Consider the following 16,282-nt stretch of genomic DNA (forward strand, 5'->3'; position numbering starts at 1 on the left):
AAAAGGAAATATTACTTTGTTTTCTTTATAAAAAAGATGGGTGGTTCATGTTGTTACTTTACATGTTTTTCTTGAAATAGATGCAATGTGGGTATGAAAATTTTCAGAAAGAAGGGAAGAGGCGTGTAACATACCACCATTATTGACCATACGCTCCTCCTTTGGTGCATATATGACCCACCAGTCACAACCTTTTTGGCCGACCAATGCGATACGGTTTTGCCATTTAAAGTTCAAAAATGACCGACCACCACATCCTTTCATTCTAAGCAACAAAACCAAACCTTTTTATTTCATGCATTAAAACACGATATTCTGCTTGCCAACTTATGATTTTGAAGCTTTGCACGTTTATACCTATAAATGTTTAAGATTTCAGTTTTAGAGTTTAATGTTTAGGATATAGGGTTGTCGAATTGCAATGTTTGATGGCGATGAGTGTTAATAATTAAAGCATCTACGTTATCATTTAAAAGACAAGTGTATTTTGGCTTGATTAGTATTCATTACTTAAATTCTATTTGTCAAAAAAGTTTATAATTCTATTTTATGTGTTTACAATTTATTTTTAATTACCTTAAACTTGAAAATAATACATTTCGCTCATGGTGGACAAATAGAATATTATAATTTTTTTTTTCTAACTTTCTTAGAATTTTCATAAATACTGATTCAATTTACTATCATTTTAATAGTTGTCTAAATTTTTTTTGTTACAGTAACAATAAAACTTATATTATTGAAAAATATAACTAAACAAATAATTCGTATAAAATTACGTTATTGAAATTTGGGATAATGACTTAAAAGGGTAACATATTATTGGTTTTGTACACATTTAGTCCCTGACTTTTTTTTGTCCACATTTTACCCTTAAACTTGTTGTTGTGTATAGATTAAGTCCTTATTACCGGTTGATGCCATATTTGCTGACATGGCTGCCTATGTGGACACTCATTAAAAGTAAACACTCCTACGTGGATCATCTCTGAGTTCCATTGATTATAATACGATGCCTAGCCCTAACATGACTCAAAAAACATTTCGAACCCATACCCAAAATCGAAGAAGAAGATGTCGACTCCCAGTTCATCTGGATCCATCGCAAAGAAAGAGGAGCTTTGTGATTGTCGACTCCCAGTTCGAATATGCACATCCAAGACTAAAGACAACCCTAACAAAAAGTTCAAAGTTTGCCCCAATTCTCTGGTATGTCGATCTTGATTTCCCTCTGTACTTTTGATTTTCCTTCTAATAAATAAAGATTTTGAGCTTCTTACCATCTTTATATTTGATTTCGAAGAAACCAGGTAAGAAGTGTAAGTATTGGGAATGGATTGATGAACCTGTGACTGGGAATCCGTATTTAGAACAAGAACTTGAAGCAGTTAAAGAGGATGTTGCATGTTTGAAGAAAGAAGTTCAAGAGCATAAGAATAAAGCACATAGTTATAGGGTAGAAATCAGTTGTAATATTATATGAAAACAGTTGAATAGAGTTTGGTATAATGTATTGAATTGTGTTAGTTTGAATGTAGGGATTGAATGGTTTATATGTAATGTATTGAATGGTTTCTATTGAATGTATTGAATGGAGTTTGCATATTGAATGAAGTGTTACATGGTACACATTTGATTGTAATTTACATTGAATTTGGCTGCAATTTCAACAACCAAAAGACAAGGACAATGATAATTGAATTTGTCTGCAAATTCAACAACCAAAAGACAAGGACATTGATAGAAACAAATATGATTCCCAGTAGACAATTGACATATGATTCCCATTATAACCTTCTTAATAAACTAATGCATTAATACCAATAAAGATTGAAAAAGAAAAAACACAATTGACATAGGATACCATATCCGATTCCATTACTTAAAGGCCATCAAAAGTTGACAGGTTACAAGCAAGGGTAGTATTGTCAATTACATCAAAAGTTGGGCCAATTAACAAAAGAAATTCACCATACATAGTGTACTATTACATACTTCCAAAGCAAAAGAAAACAAGTAACCGTAATCAATCTAAAGTAACTGGGTTGTCCTCAGTCACTCCTTTGCCATCCTTTCGAAAAACCTGCTTCCTGATTTGTATCTTGTTGATTCTCTCTGAAGGCTTCCTTGCTCTAACACCAAGGCTCTTAGGCACTCTAACACCAAGATTCACAAGCACTTGGTTAACAGGTATTGGATTCATAGGATATTGGCGTTGGGTTTTGAGCATTCTAACACTCCTAAGTGTACATGCAACCCTAAATACCTTGGATCTATGTTTTCTCTATTATACATGCAAATATGAACTTTCCAAGGTATTCATCCTTTTAGCATAATAACATTGATTCATATGAATATATCAAGTTAGAATTACATACCTCTTTGATGTAGAATGTATTCATGAAGCTTGAGTGCCTAGTGCCCCAAGTGTGACACCTCAAATGGTTCACACAACACCAAATACACTTGGAATAACTTCAGAGAACATCCACACTTCATGAAAATCGGCTAGCCCTTTTTCTCACACATAGTGGCCGATTTTCTCCAAGAATAAGATCATTATATAGTTAGGGTTACACCATGTAAACCCTAATTGTCATGGCCTTTCATTTCCATAATCCATGGGTACAAATACACCATGGAGCATCCATTGAGCATCTTATGGGTTTTAGCCCAACTTGACAATCCATGGAGCATTAGCCCACTATATACGTATTGATGATTTACACAATCAACCCATATATTTAATTAGTCTTCTTTTGATCACTTAATTAATTCTAGATTAATTCTTGATCAATACTAATTAAATAATCTTATTAATATATTATAACTTATAATATATTAACAAACCTTAAGTGTTATTTCTCTCATTATAGTCTATCCAAATGCATGATGCCATGCAACCCATATGGACCATGCCGGGTCGGGTCAAGTCTTACCAATTATAGTTATGGACTTAGACATTAATCCAACAGTCTCCCACTTGGATAAGTCTAAAACTATTATTGCGTATGACTTCAAGAACCGACTGGCAATCGTAGCTCTCAAAAGCTTCCGTCGAACTCTGACCTTGCCGATGATCTCTGACCTTTGTCAATGACTTGTCCATTAGATAAGTGATCGTATATTCCTCCATTCTAGATATCATATGGACTGAGACATGGATTATCAATCATTCTCTCTGTCCATTTGTTGTTTCCCGATTTCCGATTTATGATGACTGACTGATTGAACAAATCAAATCAGCCAAGCCCTCACATGTGTCAGCACTAAATCATCGAGGGGCCCACAGATATCGTTTTTATCCCGAAGGTAAAAGGAATGGATAAACTTCGACTTATATGGCTTGTTCTACTACTTGTTGAATCATACACAAAGACACGTTTTATAACATCGAGTTACCAATGCGGTTTCGTGAAATCAATGTATAACCAACTCATAGTAACAACTCATATCTCTAGGTTTTAAGAATATAAGATATTATCGTCTCATGATCACTCGTGATAAAATCCATGAAGTGATTCAAATGAGCGTGGGTTGAATCCAATACTCAGAACTTATGAGCACTCATGAGTGTTGTAGCACCGCTTTGTCCAACATCTTAGACCTCTACAAGCCAACCCATGACAGTCTTGATTCATATCTACTTCCAACATATGACCGACTGTGGATAGTTTGAATAACTTAGTCATTCGGGAAGAATAACCTAGTTTATTCTGGAAGTCAAAACATGCAAAATGAAACACAAGAATAAATGAATCAAATATGGTATCAAACCCTATGAATATAAATAAGACACTTTTATTTATCACCATACTGATTACTCATTATTCATTGTTTCGGTTTCATCAACTTTATACTTGAATTAAAAACACTAGTTGTCCCATGCTTCAAGCAAGTACACTATGTTTTTCAAAACAATAGCTTTGCCATACACCAAGTATGCACTCTATGTTTTTCTATGATCCTTACTTTGTGAAATAAACTAATTGAACATAATTTCAATGATTCTAATTTCACACTTCCAAATCCTTATCGAAAAATGTGAGAATTTCAAATTCCTATCATTTATCGAAATCTGTTTAGATTTTAAACTTATATGCACTGACCCTCCTGTAATGAATATGTACAAAGTCACAAAGACTTGTCAACAGTCATTATAAGGTATTCCAATGGAGTTCAACTCCATGGAAACTAAGTCTCATATTCAAAGTACATTGCTTTGAACATGCTTCTTGCATTAAGTTTTCTAATCTTACACAGATAACTTCCACATATCGAGACAACTCCATATTCTCATTTTGACTATCACTTCTGAACAAGAGATGCCTCTTTTCAGAATATGTCAATATCGTCCTTCCAAAATTAGCACTATACTTCCAACTGTCCCTGAGCAACCAATCTTTGGTAAACCTTAAATTGTCCTCGACAATTGCTTAATCATTTTAGTCATATCCAATTCTAGGCCTTTTCCCTTCTTAATGCCCCAGGCATTTGGAAAATTTTAGAAAGGATAAATATTATAGCACATGCAATCGATCCTGTACCCAAAGCAAATGGGACACGATTCATTATGTCTCACATAAAGACATGATTCTAGACCAGTCTTTTGCTACAAAACTTTTTATTTGCCATGTTCTCAAAATTTGACTATGAAGAGGGATGTCGTAATCATAATCAAATTTTGAGAACGCAATATATGGAATTTCCTTAAGTTGAACCAATCCAACATGAAATTCATATTCTTGACTAAAGATGATTAAGGTCTCAATCTAAGCCTTTAGAACTGAAATGAAGTATATCCTCTCCCTTAATTATAGCAAAACAACTTTTTCAACCCCTGCAACTTCACGAATTAAAACTTTTGTTTTCTATAATTAACATTGCTAACTTGCAATACTTATCATAATTATCATGCTCCCACTAACATGATGATTATTAGCATAACACTTATGCTCCCATTAGCTTTGACATGTATCCAGAAAACAGCTAGACCTCTAGAAGTCAATACTTTATTGACATTTTTACCAAAGTTCAGATTTCTGATACTAGATTGCTTTGATAAGACTTTATCAGAATCATACACCTTTCCTTAGATAGCATGCATGTGTGTCTAAACAATTTCAGAACTATGAAAAGGGATGTCGTAATCATAGTCTCAATTGTTTAGACCTTTTGCCATCTGCTTCAAATCTACTTGGTGGAAGTGTTTCCTCACCATCATTTTCATGAATCGGAGAGAAACCTTATGAACCTTAGATTTTATGGTGTATGTGTTCTTATCCATGTGAATTTGTCAAAACCATAATCATAAAACACAGTTAATGACAAATCCAAACTCATATGGACTGAACTCAATCTGAATTTCTTGTCACTTGGCAGCTCAAGGGCCTGCCATTGCTTCCAAGTTGTTATGCAACCAATTGAGAACTCTAAGAACTCATATGCAAAGCCAACTTTAACTGGAATGGGCACAGAAATAGAAATATGTCAACACGATAGGTTATAAACCTCAAGTCGTGTGTTAGTGTTAAACTACAGGTTTTTATTCTTGACTAGACCTTGAAGCTTTCAGAATCTCTAAGACTCCCACTGTCCTCTTGACATATAAGACTATCTTGCCAAATATTCAAGATATAGTGCAGCTTCTTTATCAAGACAAACACTTCACACACTTGGCCTAAGTTGGTCTTTGTTTAACCCAAAACATCACAACTTACCAATTTCAAATGTACAAGAGTAGGACACTTTTACTCTTACATTTGACAAGTGTTTTAACCCTTTCTTTAAGATATGTCACTCAAGTTACAATCTTGGAGTATGACTCTAATAATTGTTTTGGAACGAGGTATGACTCATCTTCTTGATTTAACCATTTCAACAATTCATGACTCCTCTTCTTAGTCATAAGAATGCACTAAGATAACCTTTAGAGGACTAATTGTTATATGATTTCTAAATCATTAAGATGATCACAAACAAGATACTAAAGTACTCTCCCATCTTTTTAGATTTGAGAAACTTTTATCTTTATGCCTAATTTGATTCTTCTCATTCGTTCTGTCATACATCGAGACTTTTCCAATGCTTCAGAATTATACTTAAACTTATAAGTATAACCATATTTACTAAACTTTAGTAAATCATGACGAATAGTCTTATCGATATTTGTGGTAGACTTGACCAGTGCACAAGAATGTGTACTCGATCCCTTTAGTCCTTTACTTGACTCACACATCCATGTGAATAAGTAATTAGTCTTAATTTTCCAATGCTTGAAAGTTCTCATTCATCATACTATTCAACTTGCATGATTCCAAGTTTTGATCCAATTGAAACTTGGGCGATGAGGAACTTTCCTGATTTGGTAAATTTAGACACTACCACAAATGAAAAAATCAAATCCATTTTCAAATATTGCTGTTAGTGGAATCATATGAGCAACAATTTTCCACAAATGCCATTGTAAGGATACTTCAAATAAATAAAATTAAACACTTTTCTTTTATTTTAAACTTTACGGAAAAACTTATCCTTACAATCCACATGGAAACTTGTTGTTATCTATTCCTTAGCAATATATCATAACTTCTTAAGCAACTGCTCAAAATTCTGATGCGATCGAAATCCACCTTCGCGATCAGAATCAGCATATACTTCCTTTAAGCTTTATCTCTATTCTTTGATTCTTAAAACATCAACATGTGACCCAGTCACATCATGTAATGAGGATATCAGAATAGAAACTTAACAGAGTTAGAATATGGGCTCTACCTGAAGTAGAGTCAAACTTATTGACTTTAACATCCTTAGGTAAATTTGGCAGCTTTGCAATCAACGCCCCTTCCTTTGGTAAAATAAACATATGGACCCTTTGGTAATGGGACTATCTCAGACTTAGCCTTTCTCTTTACCATTTGGTCAACTGGGTTGACTATGGCCAATCCATTTCTATTGGGAAGAGAATGCTTTTTCTGGATTTCCAGTGTCACCATTGTCACTGTCCATAAAGTTTTGGGAAGTTGATCTTCTAATCAAATTTGCTTTACTATCGTTCCAAATCATTGCTGATTCAGCAGCACCAAGTAAATAGATAAGATCTTTAAGGGCCATGTCATAGTCTGTTTTATAGTAGTCCTAAAGGAACTCACTATATGACTTAGAAAGTGATGGAACATCCCACCTTCTTAAGACTTTGACACCCAACTCTCCCGGCTTGTCAATATGTGACTTTATCTCCAAGATGTGAGCACACATAGACCTTGCTTGCCAATAGGGTTTGAGTAACCTTGAACTTGTGGGTTAGGGAGAATAATTGGAGGAGGTGGAGGAAGTGAAGTTCCAAGAGATTTGGGAAGATCATAGATGTCTTAACTAGACATATTTTGGGAGATATTCAAGATAGTTGATTTAAAGTCCTTGATATAACACCAAATATGAGATATTAAGGCTAGGACCCAACACAATATTTTTATAACTTGGAAGAGGGATGCCGTAATCCAGGCTATAAAATATTTAAAGGTAGGTGAATGACGATTCACCAATTTCCACCAAGATAAACGAAATAATTTATTAGGTTTTAATTGGATTTGAAACTCCTAGATCTTTTGAGATTCATTGAAATTTTCAATGGCATGTTTCAATCTCGAGTGTGCCCTTCAGGTTTTGTGACTGGGATGCCGAGGATCACAAAACAAGGTGTGAAGTAACCATGCAAATATACTTGGTACCCTTAATATTTACTCCTCAATCGATGTGCCGGTTAACCACACGAGCTCCACCGATACTATGATAAATATTAAGTTACCCTTTGCCTACATTGTTAAATCCAGGTTAGTGTGTCGGTTAACCACACAAGCTCCACTAACGGTTTAAGCAAAGTGCAAAGTGTAATTTCATGGATTAGCACCTTATTCACATTTTCCTAAGTAACTAAGATTGGGAATTTATAAGTGTTTAATTACTTAGTATTTATCATTAATACTTTTAATGAAGGGAGAATTATAGTTCTTGTCCTACCTATTCGGCTAACGACCCTCCACCAGTCTAGGAAGCGGTGGGTGAGAGTGGACACCCATTAAGCTGCCATTTTATAGGCAACAACCTTATACCCCCCCTTATAGACCGGCTTCGTGAATGAGGCCTACTAATGGTAAGACTGACTTGCTCTTATACATATATATATATATATATATATATATATATATATATATATATATATATATATATATATATATATATATATATATATATATATTAACTTATAATATTATAAAGTATAAGGGTTGAATTTTAACTTTTAAAACTCTAAGGGCTTAACTTGGAATTAAAGTATTCTTGAGGGAAACTTTACATATTCCAAAACTTGAGGGCAAGTTTTGAAAATATTCAAAAACTAATTAATTTCATAACTTATGTGTTTAAAGTAGTTTTAATTAAAAAACTCTTCAAGTTCCATAACTTGAGGACAAGTTATAGAAGACTTTAAACTAATAAAAGAATGTAACTTTTCTTTATTTTTGTAACTTATTGAACTAATTAAGGTTGCACATTTTATTACTTAATGAAGTGACTCTTGAACCTCCATAACTTGAGGACAAGTTATGGAGTCATAAAACCATTCAATGAAGACAAGACTCTTCATTTTGTAACCTTTGCCAACTTTTATGAGTTTTAAGAAACTTTAATGTGACTTTTCATGTAACTTGAGGACAAGTTACACAAACACATTTTAGAATCATGTCTTAGATTAAAATGGATTGAAAACAACAATTTCTAATAATTTTTCTATTAATCTAAGCAACTCATAAGAACAAGATAATTTAATCAAACTTTTTCATGTAATTAGACTAACCATTAAACTAATACAAAACATGAATCTATTGACAATTATCTTTGAAATTGGATTAGAATGAACATTACCACATCAAAAACAGGTTTATAGGTTCAAAAATAGCTTATGGTAATGTTCCTAGTCCATTTCTAGCCAAAAAACTCGAATATATGCTGTCAGGGGCTCCTACTCGTCGAGTGTATGAACCTACTCGACGATTAGGATGATTTTCTTCATGGACTCGACGAGTTCATCAGTGGACTCGGCGAGTCCAGTGCCCTGACAGCCCGAAAATCGACTTTTTCAGCATTTTTCAGCACTTTGCATCAAGTATAATTGAAAACAAGCCTAGGCTCTGATACCACTGTTGGGTTTTGAGCATTCTAACACTCCTAAGTGTACATGCAACCCTAAATACCTTGGATCTATGTTTTCTCTATTATACATGCAAATATGAACTTTCCTAGGTATTCATCCTAATTAGCATAATAACATTGATTCATTTGAATATATCAAGTTAGAATTACATACCTCTTTGATGTAGAATGTCTTCATGAAGCTTGAGTGCCTAGTGCCCCAAGTGTGACACCTCAAATGGTTCACACAACACCAAATACACTTGGAATAACTTCAGAGAACATCCACACTTCATGAAAATCGGCTAGCCCTTTTTCTCACACATAGTGGCCGATTTTCTCCAAGAATAAGATCATTATATAGTTAGGGTTACACCATGTAAACCCTAATTGTCATGGCCTTTCATTTCCATGATCCATGGGTACAAATACACCATGGAGCATCCATGGAGCATCTTATGGGTTTTAGCCCAACTTGACAATCCATGGAGCATTAGCCCACTATATAAGTATGGATGATTTACACAATCAACCTATATATTTAATTAGTCTTCTTTTGATCACTTAATTAATTCTAGATTAATTCTTGATCAATACTAATTAAATAATCTTATTAATATATTATAACTTAAAATATATTAACAAACCTTAAGTGTTATTTCTCTCATTATAGTCTATCCAAATGCATGATGCCATGCAACCCAAATGGACCATGCCGGGTCGGGTCAAGTCTTACCAATTATAGTTATGGACTTAGACATTTATCCAACAATTGGTTGATAGGTACTTCATTCACAAGAACTTGATTCACAGGATCTTTATTCATATGCTCTTGATTCACAGGGACATTCTCTTGAATGACAAGCTCTTGATTCACAGGGACATGCTCTTGAATGACAAGCTCTTGATTCACAGGGACATGCTCTTGAGTCAAAGGATCTTGATTGACATGTGTTGGAGCACTTGGAGCTGGAGTGCTTGGACCTTGTAACGACCCAAAATCATGACTAAAAATTTCGTTTTAAAAACATTACTTAAACCACAAGTGTCAATTCATAACATAAATCATAACATAAAATCATAATGTTAATTCAAAACATAATCTTCTTATCAGAGTAAAACATCCCAGGCTGACTAACTATGGTGTGTGCCATGCGATCATCCCGAGCTCTTCCCTCCGCTACCGGAAGTACCTGAAACCAAAACTGAAAACTGTAAGCACGAAGCTTAGTGAGCTCCCCCAAACTACCACATACCATACAATAACATATAAAGCACATACTGGGCCTTGCCCACTGCATCAGACCGAAGTCCGGACTAACTGGGGCTTGCCCTCTGCATCGGACCGAAATCCGGACTAACTGGGGCCTTGCCCCCTGCATCGGACCGAAGTCCGTACTAATTGGGGCCTTGCCCCCTGCATCGGACCGAAGTCCGGACTAACTGGGGCCTTGCCCCATGCATCGGAATGAAGTCCGGACTAACTGGGGCCTTGCCCCCTGCATCGGACCGAAGTCCGGACTAACTGGGGCCTTGCCCCCTGCATCGGACCGAAGTCCGGACTAACTGAACATAACATAACATGATCATAGCATATAAGCACATATACTGCATACTGCATCGGACCGAGGTCCGGACTAACTAACGCATAAACATGCTTGAATCACAAAGACATCAAGCATACTGAACTACTGCATCAGATCAGTGTCCGGAACTACTGCTAACTAAACGGGCCGGCATTGTGGCCGTAGACCCGTTCCTACTGGGAGGAAAACTCACCTGAACTGCTGAACTCTGCTGATAATCCTCTGGCTGCTAATCGACTATTCTCTGAAGCGATGCTCTCCTAGCTCACCGAGCTACCAACACCAAATAATAGAACTTAGCCTAACTGTCCTCCAGAGGTCAACTAAGTCAACTCTGGTCAAGGTCCTGGTCAAAGTCAACCTTCCAGTTGACTAGACTCGCTGAGTTGTTCTACCAACTCGCCGAGTCCATGCTCCTCAAATCCCAAACAACCCCGACTCCACTCGTCGAGTCTAGCCAGAACTCGACGAGTTCTCCTTCATCTAACACATCGGGAATATCTTCAACTGACTCGCCGAGTTGTTCTACAACTCGCCGAGTCCATCTTCATCAGATAAGAAGATTTCCTTGGACTCGCCGAGTATCATGATCTTCATGTCCATCACGGACACAGACTGGCTGAGTCCTTTTCTAACCCCACTCACTGATCCGACTCATAAACGGATGGGTTTGGGTTTTGTGACCCGAATCGCCGAGTCCACAAGCTGACTCCCCGAGTCCTCCTTGTGACAACTCTATTCTGTCGATTTCAGTCAATTCCAACACTTCCAACCCATAGATCTGGACTCCTTATGCTAGCATTGCACGTAAAGTTGCCAACTTTACGTGCATGCAAGGTGCTATGAGGCTAAAACACTTAATCCAAGCTTCAAGGAAGACCTAGGTCATGAAATGGGACCTTAGCTGAATAAAGCCAACTACTTTGAGCTTCTAAAGCTCAAGAGTGTCCAGATCTGTTGTCCAAACCATCCACAAAGGCTTAATACTCAGATTCTACTTGGAAATGATCCAATTGTGACAACAAGGCAAGCTAGAAAGGGGATTTATCAATTGAAAGCTCAAGGTCTAGACTTTTTACCTTCTAACAGTTGCCAACTCGATGTGAAGGCTGGATCTACACTTCCTTCCTTGCTCCTTTCTCCCAAGCCTTCAAAATCCACTCCAATGGACCTTAATCTTCACCAAAAGCTCCAAAAATGAAGTTAGGTGGCTAGGGTTTTGGGGTTCCGGACGAGAGAGGCTGTAATGAACCCTAGGGAAGAGAATAAGATGCTTAAATAGGGCACCAAGTCCCGGAATTAGGGCTTCCTAACCCATACCTGACTCGCCGAGTCCACTCTCCGACTCGTCGAGTCGGTCACTTAATCTTGCACCCGGATCCCGCTCCGACTCGTCGAGTCCTTCCTTGGACTCGACGAGTTGACCCCCTTTTGACTTAGGGTTTTTCTTTCCTTTCTTGGCTTTTCTGATACCGGGTGTTACAGACCTGCTTGTGAAGGACAATTTTTTGCATTACTCTTCTTTCTTGCTTTACTTGGACCTGCTTCAGAAGGACCCCTCATTGGACATGTAGCTTTGTTGTGTCCAGTTTCATTACAAATTATGCATCTGTGTTGAACACCTTCCCTGCTTATAGTATGCCTTGTATTCCCACTGAGTTCATTTTCTTCTTGGTCTCTTTTTCTTTTCACACATGGCCTACCAGGTAACCTCTACCTAATTGGAGGTAGTATCTGGTGAACATCAGGCATGTGGGGCCACAAGGAACTATCATTCAGGGGATGTATGGTGTACTCATAGGCCCTAAGAAATGCAGATTTAGTAAACCACTCTGCAATATATTCCTCTGAATCAAGATTCAAAGAAGATATGGCACATATGGCATGTACACAAGGAATTCCTGTCAATTGCCAACCTCTGCATCCACATTCTCTCTTCTCCAAGTCAACACCATACCTTTCATTACATTGCACAACTTCAAACTGTTTGTATCCACTAACATATGGTGCCCAGAATCTGTCAATACAAAAAGTTAGTTATCAATTGCATGTACAAAAAGTAATTAAAAGTGTTTGTAACAACTAACCTTCTCAACTTCTTTAATTCACCAAGCTTCCTTCTGATATTTGGACAGATTGCTAAATTCCAGCCCAATCCTTTCTCTTTCTGCATGTACAATCTATCCATCACAAATACCCTTATGTCCTCCAACATAGTGATCAATGGCTTCTTTTTAGCTTCTTCAATAGCAGCATTGAAGCTCTCAGAAACACCATTTTCCATTGCATCACATCCCATTCCCACCTTAAAAAAAGCCCTTGACCAACAGCTGGGGTCCCTTTTAATGAGATAATCATATGCCCCTACATCAAAGCTCTTGATCTCTTCCATTGCAAGTTCAAAATTTTGAATTGTAGTTGCCTTTACAGCCCTCCAATAAGGTTTAATGTAGCACTCACCCTTAAACTTTTTATGGAAGTTAGCAAGGATGTGCCTAACACACAACCTATGCTCAACTTCTGGGCATCTTTCTTTCACAGCCTCCATTATACCCTGCATTGATTTGGAATGTTAGTTTGTGTAAAAGATAATTTGTGTATATATGTACCTTGTGTCCATTTGACATCAATGTGATTCCATTACCATTTCCCCTTTCATCTATGTCTTCCATTAGATTTTCCAAGAACCACTTCCATGTACTCTTGTTCTCAACATTTACTACTGCCCAGGCTATTGGGTATATGTTATTGTTGCCATCCCTTCCTACTGCTGAGAGGAGCTCACCTTTACATATGCCCTTCAGAAAAATCCATCTATCCCAATAACCTTCCTACACCCATCTAACCAGCCATCAACCACTCTTTTAAAACTCACATAAAACCTTTCAAACACCACAGTAGAATTACTTTGGGGCTGCACATACACTTCAACATGAGATCCTGGGTTGGCCCTTTTAATCTCAGCTCCATAATCCCATAGCTTGGAATAATGATCCTTCAAATCACCCTCAATTTCACACAATGCAAATCTTTTTGCATTCCTACATTGTCCAACACTAACATTTATGTTGAATAACTTGGATACCATAACTTTCATCTTCCTCAGACTCATTTTAGGGGACTCCAAAATATCAGTGACAAACTGTTTCCCTATCTACTTGTAGGTAACAATTGACCCAAGTTTGAATGCCCTTGAGCAACTATGGTCTTCTATGAGGGAATTTATTTGAAATGTTTGCTCATCTTTCATCCAGGAAGCCCACAGTCTAAAAGGGCATTGTGGTCTTTTTCCTTAACAACACTTTACAAGCAACCTATCCTTGTCATTCTTCTCATAATACAAGTCATATCCTTGTGCAACTGCATAGTTACTGAGAGATACACAACAACAAGTTCAAGGGTAAAATTCATTTTTCTTAAACTCCCGTAAAACACAAAATGACCGGCTTAACCGGCATCAACCGGTAATAAGGACTTAATCTATACACAACAACAAGTTCAAGGGTAAAATGTGGACAAAAAAAAGCCAGGGACTAAATGTGTACAAAATCAATAATATGTTACCCTTTTAAGTCATTATCCATTGAAATTTTGAATACACTTGAAACAATTATCATGGGAGGGAGCAAAATAGGCAATTGCACATGAACCAATTATATATATATATATATATATATATATATATATATATATATATATATATATATATATATATATATATATATATATATATATATATATAGAAGTAGGTTCATGCGAAAACATAAATATCTTGCGAAAACGCGAAAACAGATTTATCTTATAAAAATCAAACACATGTACTATAAAAAAATAAATTTATTAGCAATAAATTAAAGATAGTAAGTTTACATTGGATGATGTTATGGTAATATAGATTTAAAGACGATTTTAATAATTTTTTTTCAAGTCCTTACACATTTTTAAATTCATGTTTTCATAATAAAAATGTTAAAAATCATACTTTGAAACAATTTCTCATCTATCATCGATTATCATCATGTATTTCAAAGTTTGGATGAATTATTTTCCAAAATATAATGTTGATGCGACACAATATCATAGGTTTTTCTTGTTTTTGCGTTTTCGCAAATTATTTGCATTTTCGCATGAACCCTCCCCGATATATATATATATCACTTATAATAGCAATAAAACCTTTTTTTTCTGATCCGTCTTGTGCATTTGAGAATTTTTAAATCCTCAGGACCGACCCCGATAAAATTGGAATAATTTAGAATATATATAAACTTACAATAGCGATAAAGTCTTTTTTCTTATTCGTCCGGAGTTTCCACGGGCTGTAACACACACACACACACACACACACACACACACACACACATATATATATATATATATATATATATATATATATATATATATATATATGTGTGTGTGTATATAGAGAGAGAGTGTTGGGTTGGAGTGAAATATCTATACTTTTTACATACAAAATAAAATTACTCTATTTATCTAGTTATTGGAGATGTCCAAAAAAACATTATCTTTTATGTTAATACAATTTAAGAAAATTATTCATTTGTATATTTTAAACATATTCAAACACACTTATTTTCCTTTCCAATAATTCTTATTGGGCGTGTTCGGCACAGAGCGTTTGAGAGCTTCTAGCTTCTAGCGTTTGACAAAACGCTCCATTTTGAACAGAAAACCTCATTCGGCACTACAAGCTTCTAGCATTTAGTTTAAACAAAACGCTCCAAATCCAAATGTTACTTCATGTAGCGTTTAACAAAACGCTATAAGCTATCCGCTACCAGCTAATTTTGCCGAACACGCCCCTTGTGTGGTGGCGGTCCTGAGGTGTGTAGGTATGTAGTCACAAAGACCTTTAATCATAAAGACCTTAAAATTTAGGAGCGGGTCTATTGTTATGGTATATGTTTTTTCATAAAAAAATTGTATGTATTATTATTAAGAAAAAGTTAGTCATGACAAGTAATCATACAAAGTGTAACCTTTAAAATCATCATAATTATAAAAACTAACAAAAATCAAAATCTTATTATAAATTCTAAATCAAAACTAACAATTATATAACCAAAATACAGTATACTTATCGTATTTGGGTATTACTCACAGAAATATGAGGAGTGGTTAAACTAGTAATACAAATGTCACCATGTCGCACTCAATAGAAATTCAACAATTGTAAGTTTATATTTACTAATAATGGATAATATGTATTATACAAATAGCTTCTCTAATAAAATCGGAATTTTTTACCGCATATAAGTTGTAAACAAAACTATATTATTTGTTATGTTTTAAGAATAGAAATTAAATATTTATCTATATCCCCACAGGCACACACACACATATTAAAAATCATATTATCTGTCAGATTTTGTATATGATGTCAAATGTGGTTTTTTAAATATTGTAAAGGGGAATGAGACAAATAAATGTAGGTCTCTACAATGATACAATTTTTATTTCGTACCCTACACTCACTTATGCATAAA

General features: G+C 35.5%; 1 protein-coding gene across 1 annotated transcript; it reads right to left on the bottom strand.

The window, feature by feature from the left end:
- Positions 1 to 1,643: 1,643 nt before the first annotated feature.
- Positions 1,644 to 13,887, bottom strand: LOC145126349 (uncharacterized). The gene is made up of 6 exons (XM_079061735.1): positions 13,651 to 13,887; positions 13,385 to 13,606; positions 12,863 to 13,329; positions 12,604 to 12,792; positions 9,977 to 10,196; positions 1,644 to 1,706 (listed from the first exon to the last, which is right to left on the bottom strand). The coding sequence occupies exons 1-6, from the start codon at positions 13,885 to 13,887 to the stop codon at positions 1,644 to 1,646; spliced, it is 1,398 nt and encodes a 465-aa protein (XP_078917861.1).
- Positions 13,888 to 16,282: the final 2,395 nt, after the last annotated feature.

The sequence above is a fragment of the Lactuca virosa genome, chromosome 1, assembly GCF_052849685.1.
Source record: "Lactuca virosa cultivar CGN04683 chromosome 1, Lactuca_virosa_CGN04683_v6, whole genome shotgun sequence".
In the NCBI taxonomy this organism is placed as follows: Eukaryota; Viridiplantae; Streptophyta; class Magnoliopsida; order Asterales; family Asteraceae; genus Lactuca; species Lactuca virosa.

What these genes read in the sequence shown, in the direction of transcription:
- LOC145126349 (XM_079061735.1), bottom strand. Translation starts at nt 13,887, where the DNA reads ATGAGTCTGAGGAAGATGAAAGTTATGGTATCCAAGTTATTCAACATA. An exon ending in TGGTGTTTGAAAGGTTTTAT is followed by an intron (nt 13,607 to 13,650) that starts GTGAGTTTTAAA and finishes AGATGGGTGTAG; the next exon opens with GAAGGTTATTGGGATAGATG. An exon ending in ATCAAGTTCTTGTGAATGAA is followed by an intron (nt 1,707 to 9,976) that starts GTACCTATCAAC and finishes TTGAATTTGCAG; the next exon opens with ACAAATTCAATTATCATTGT.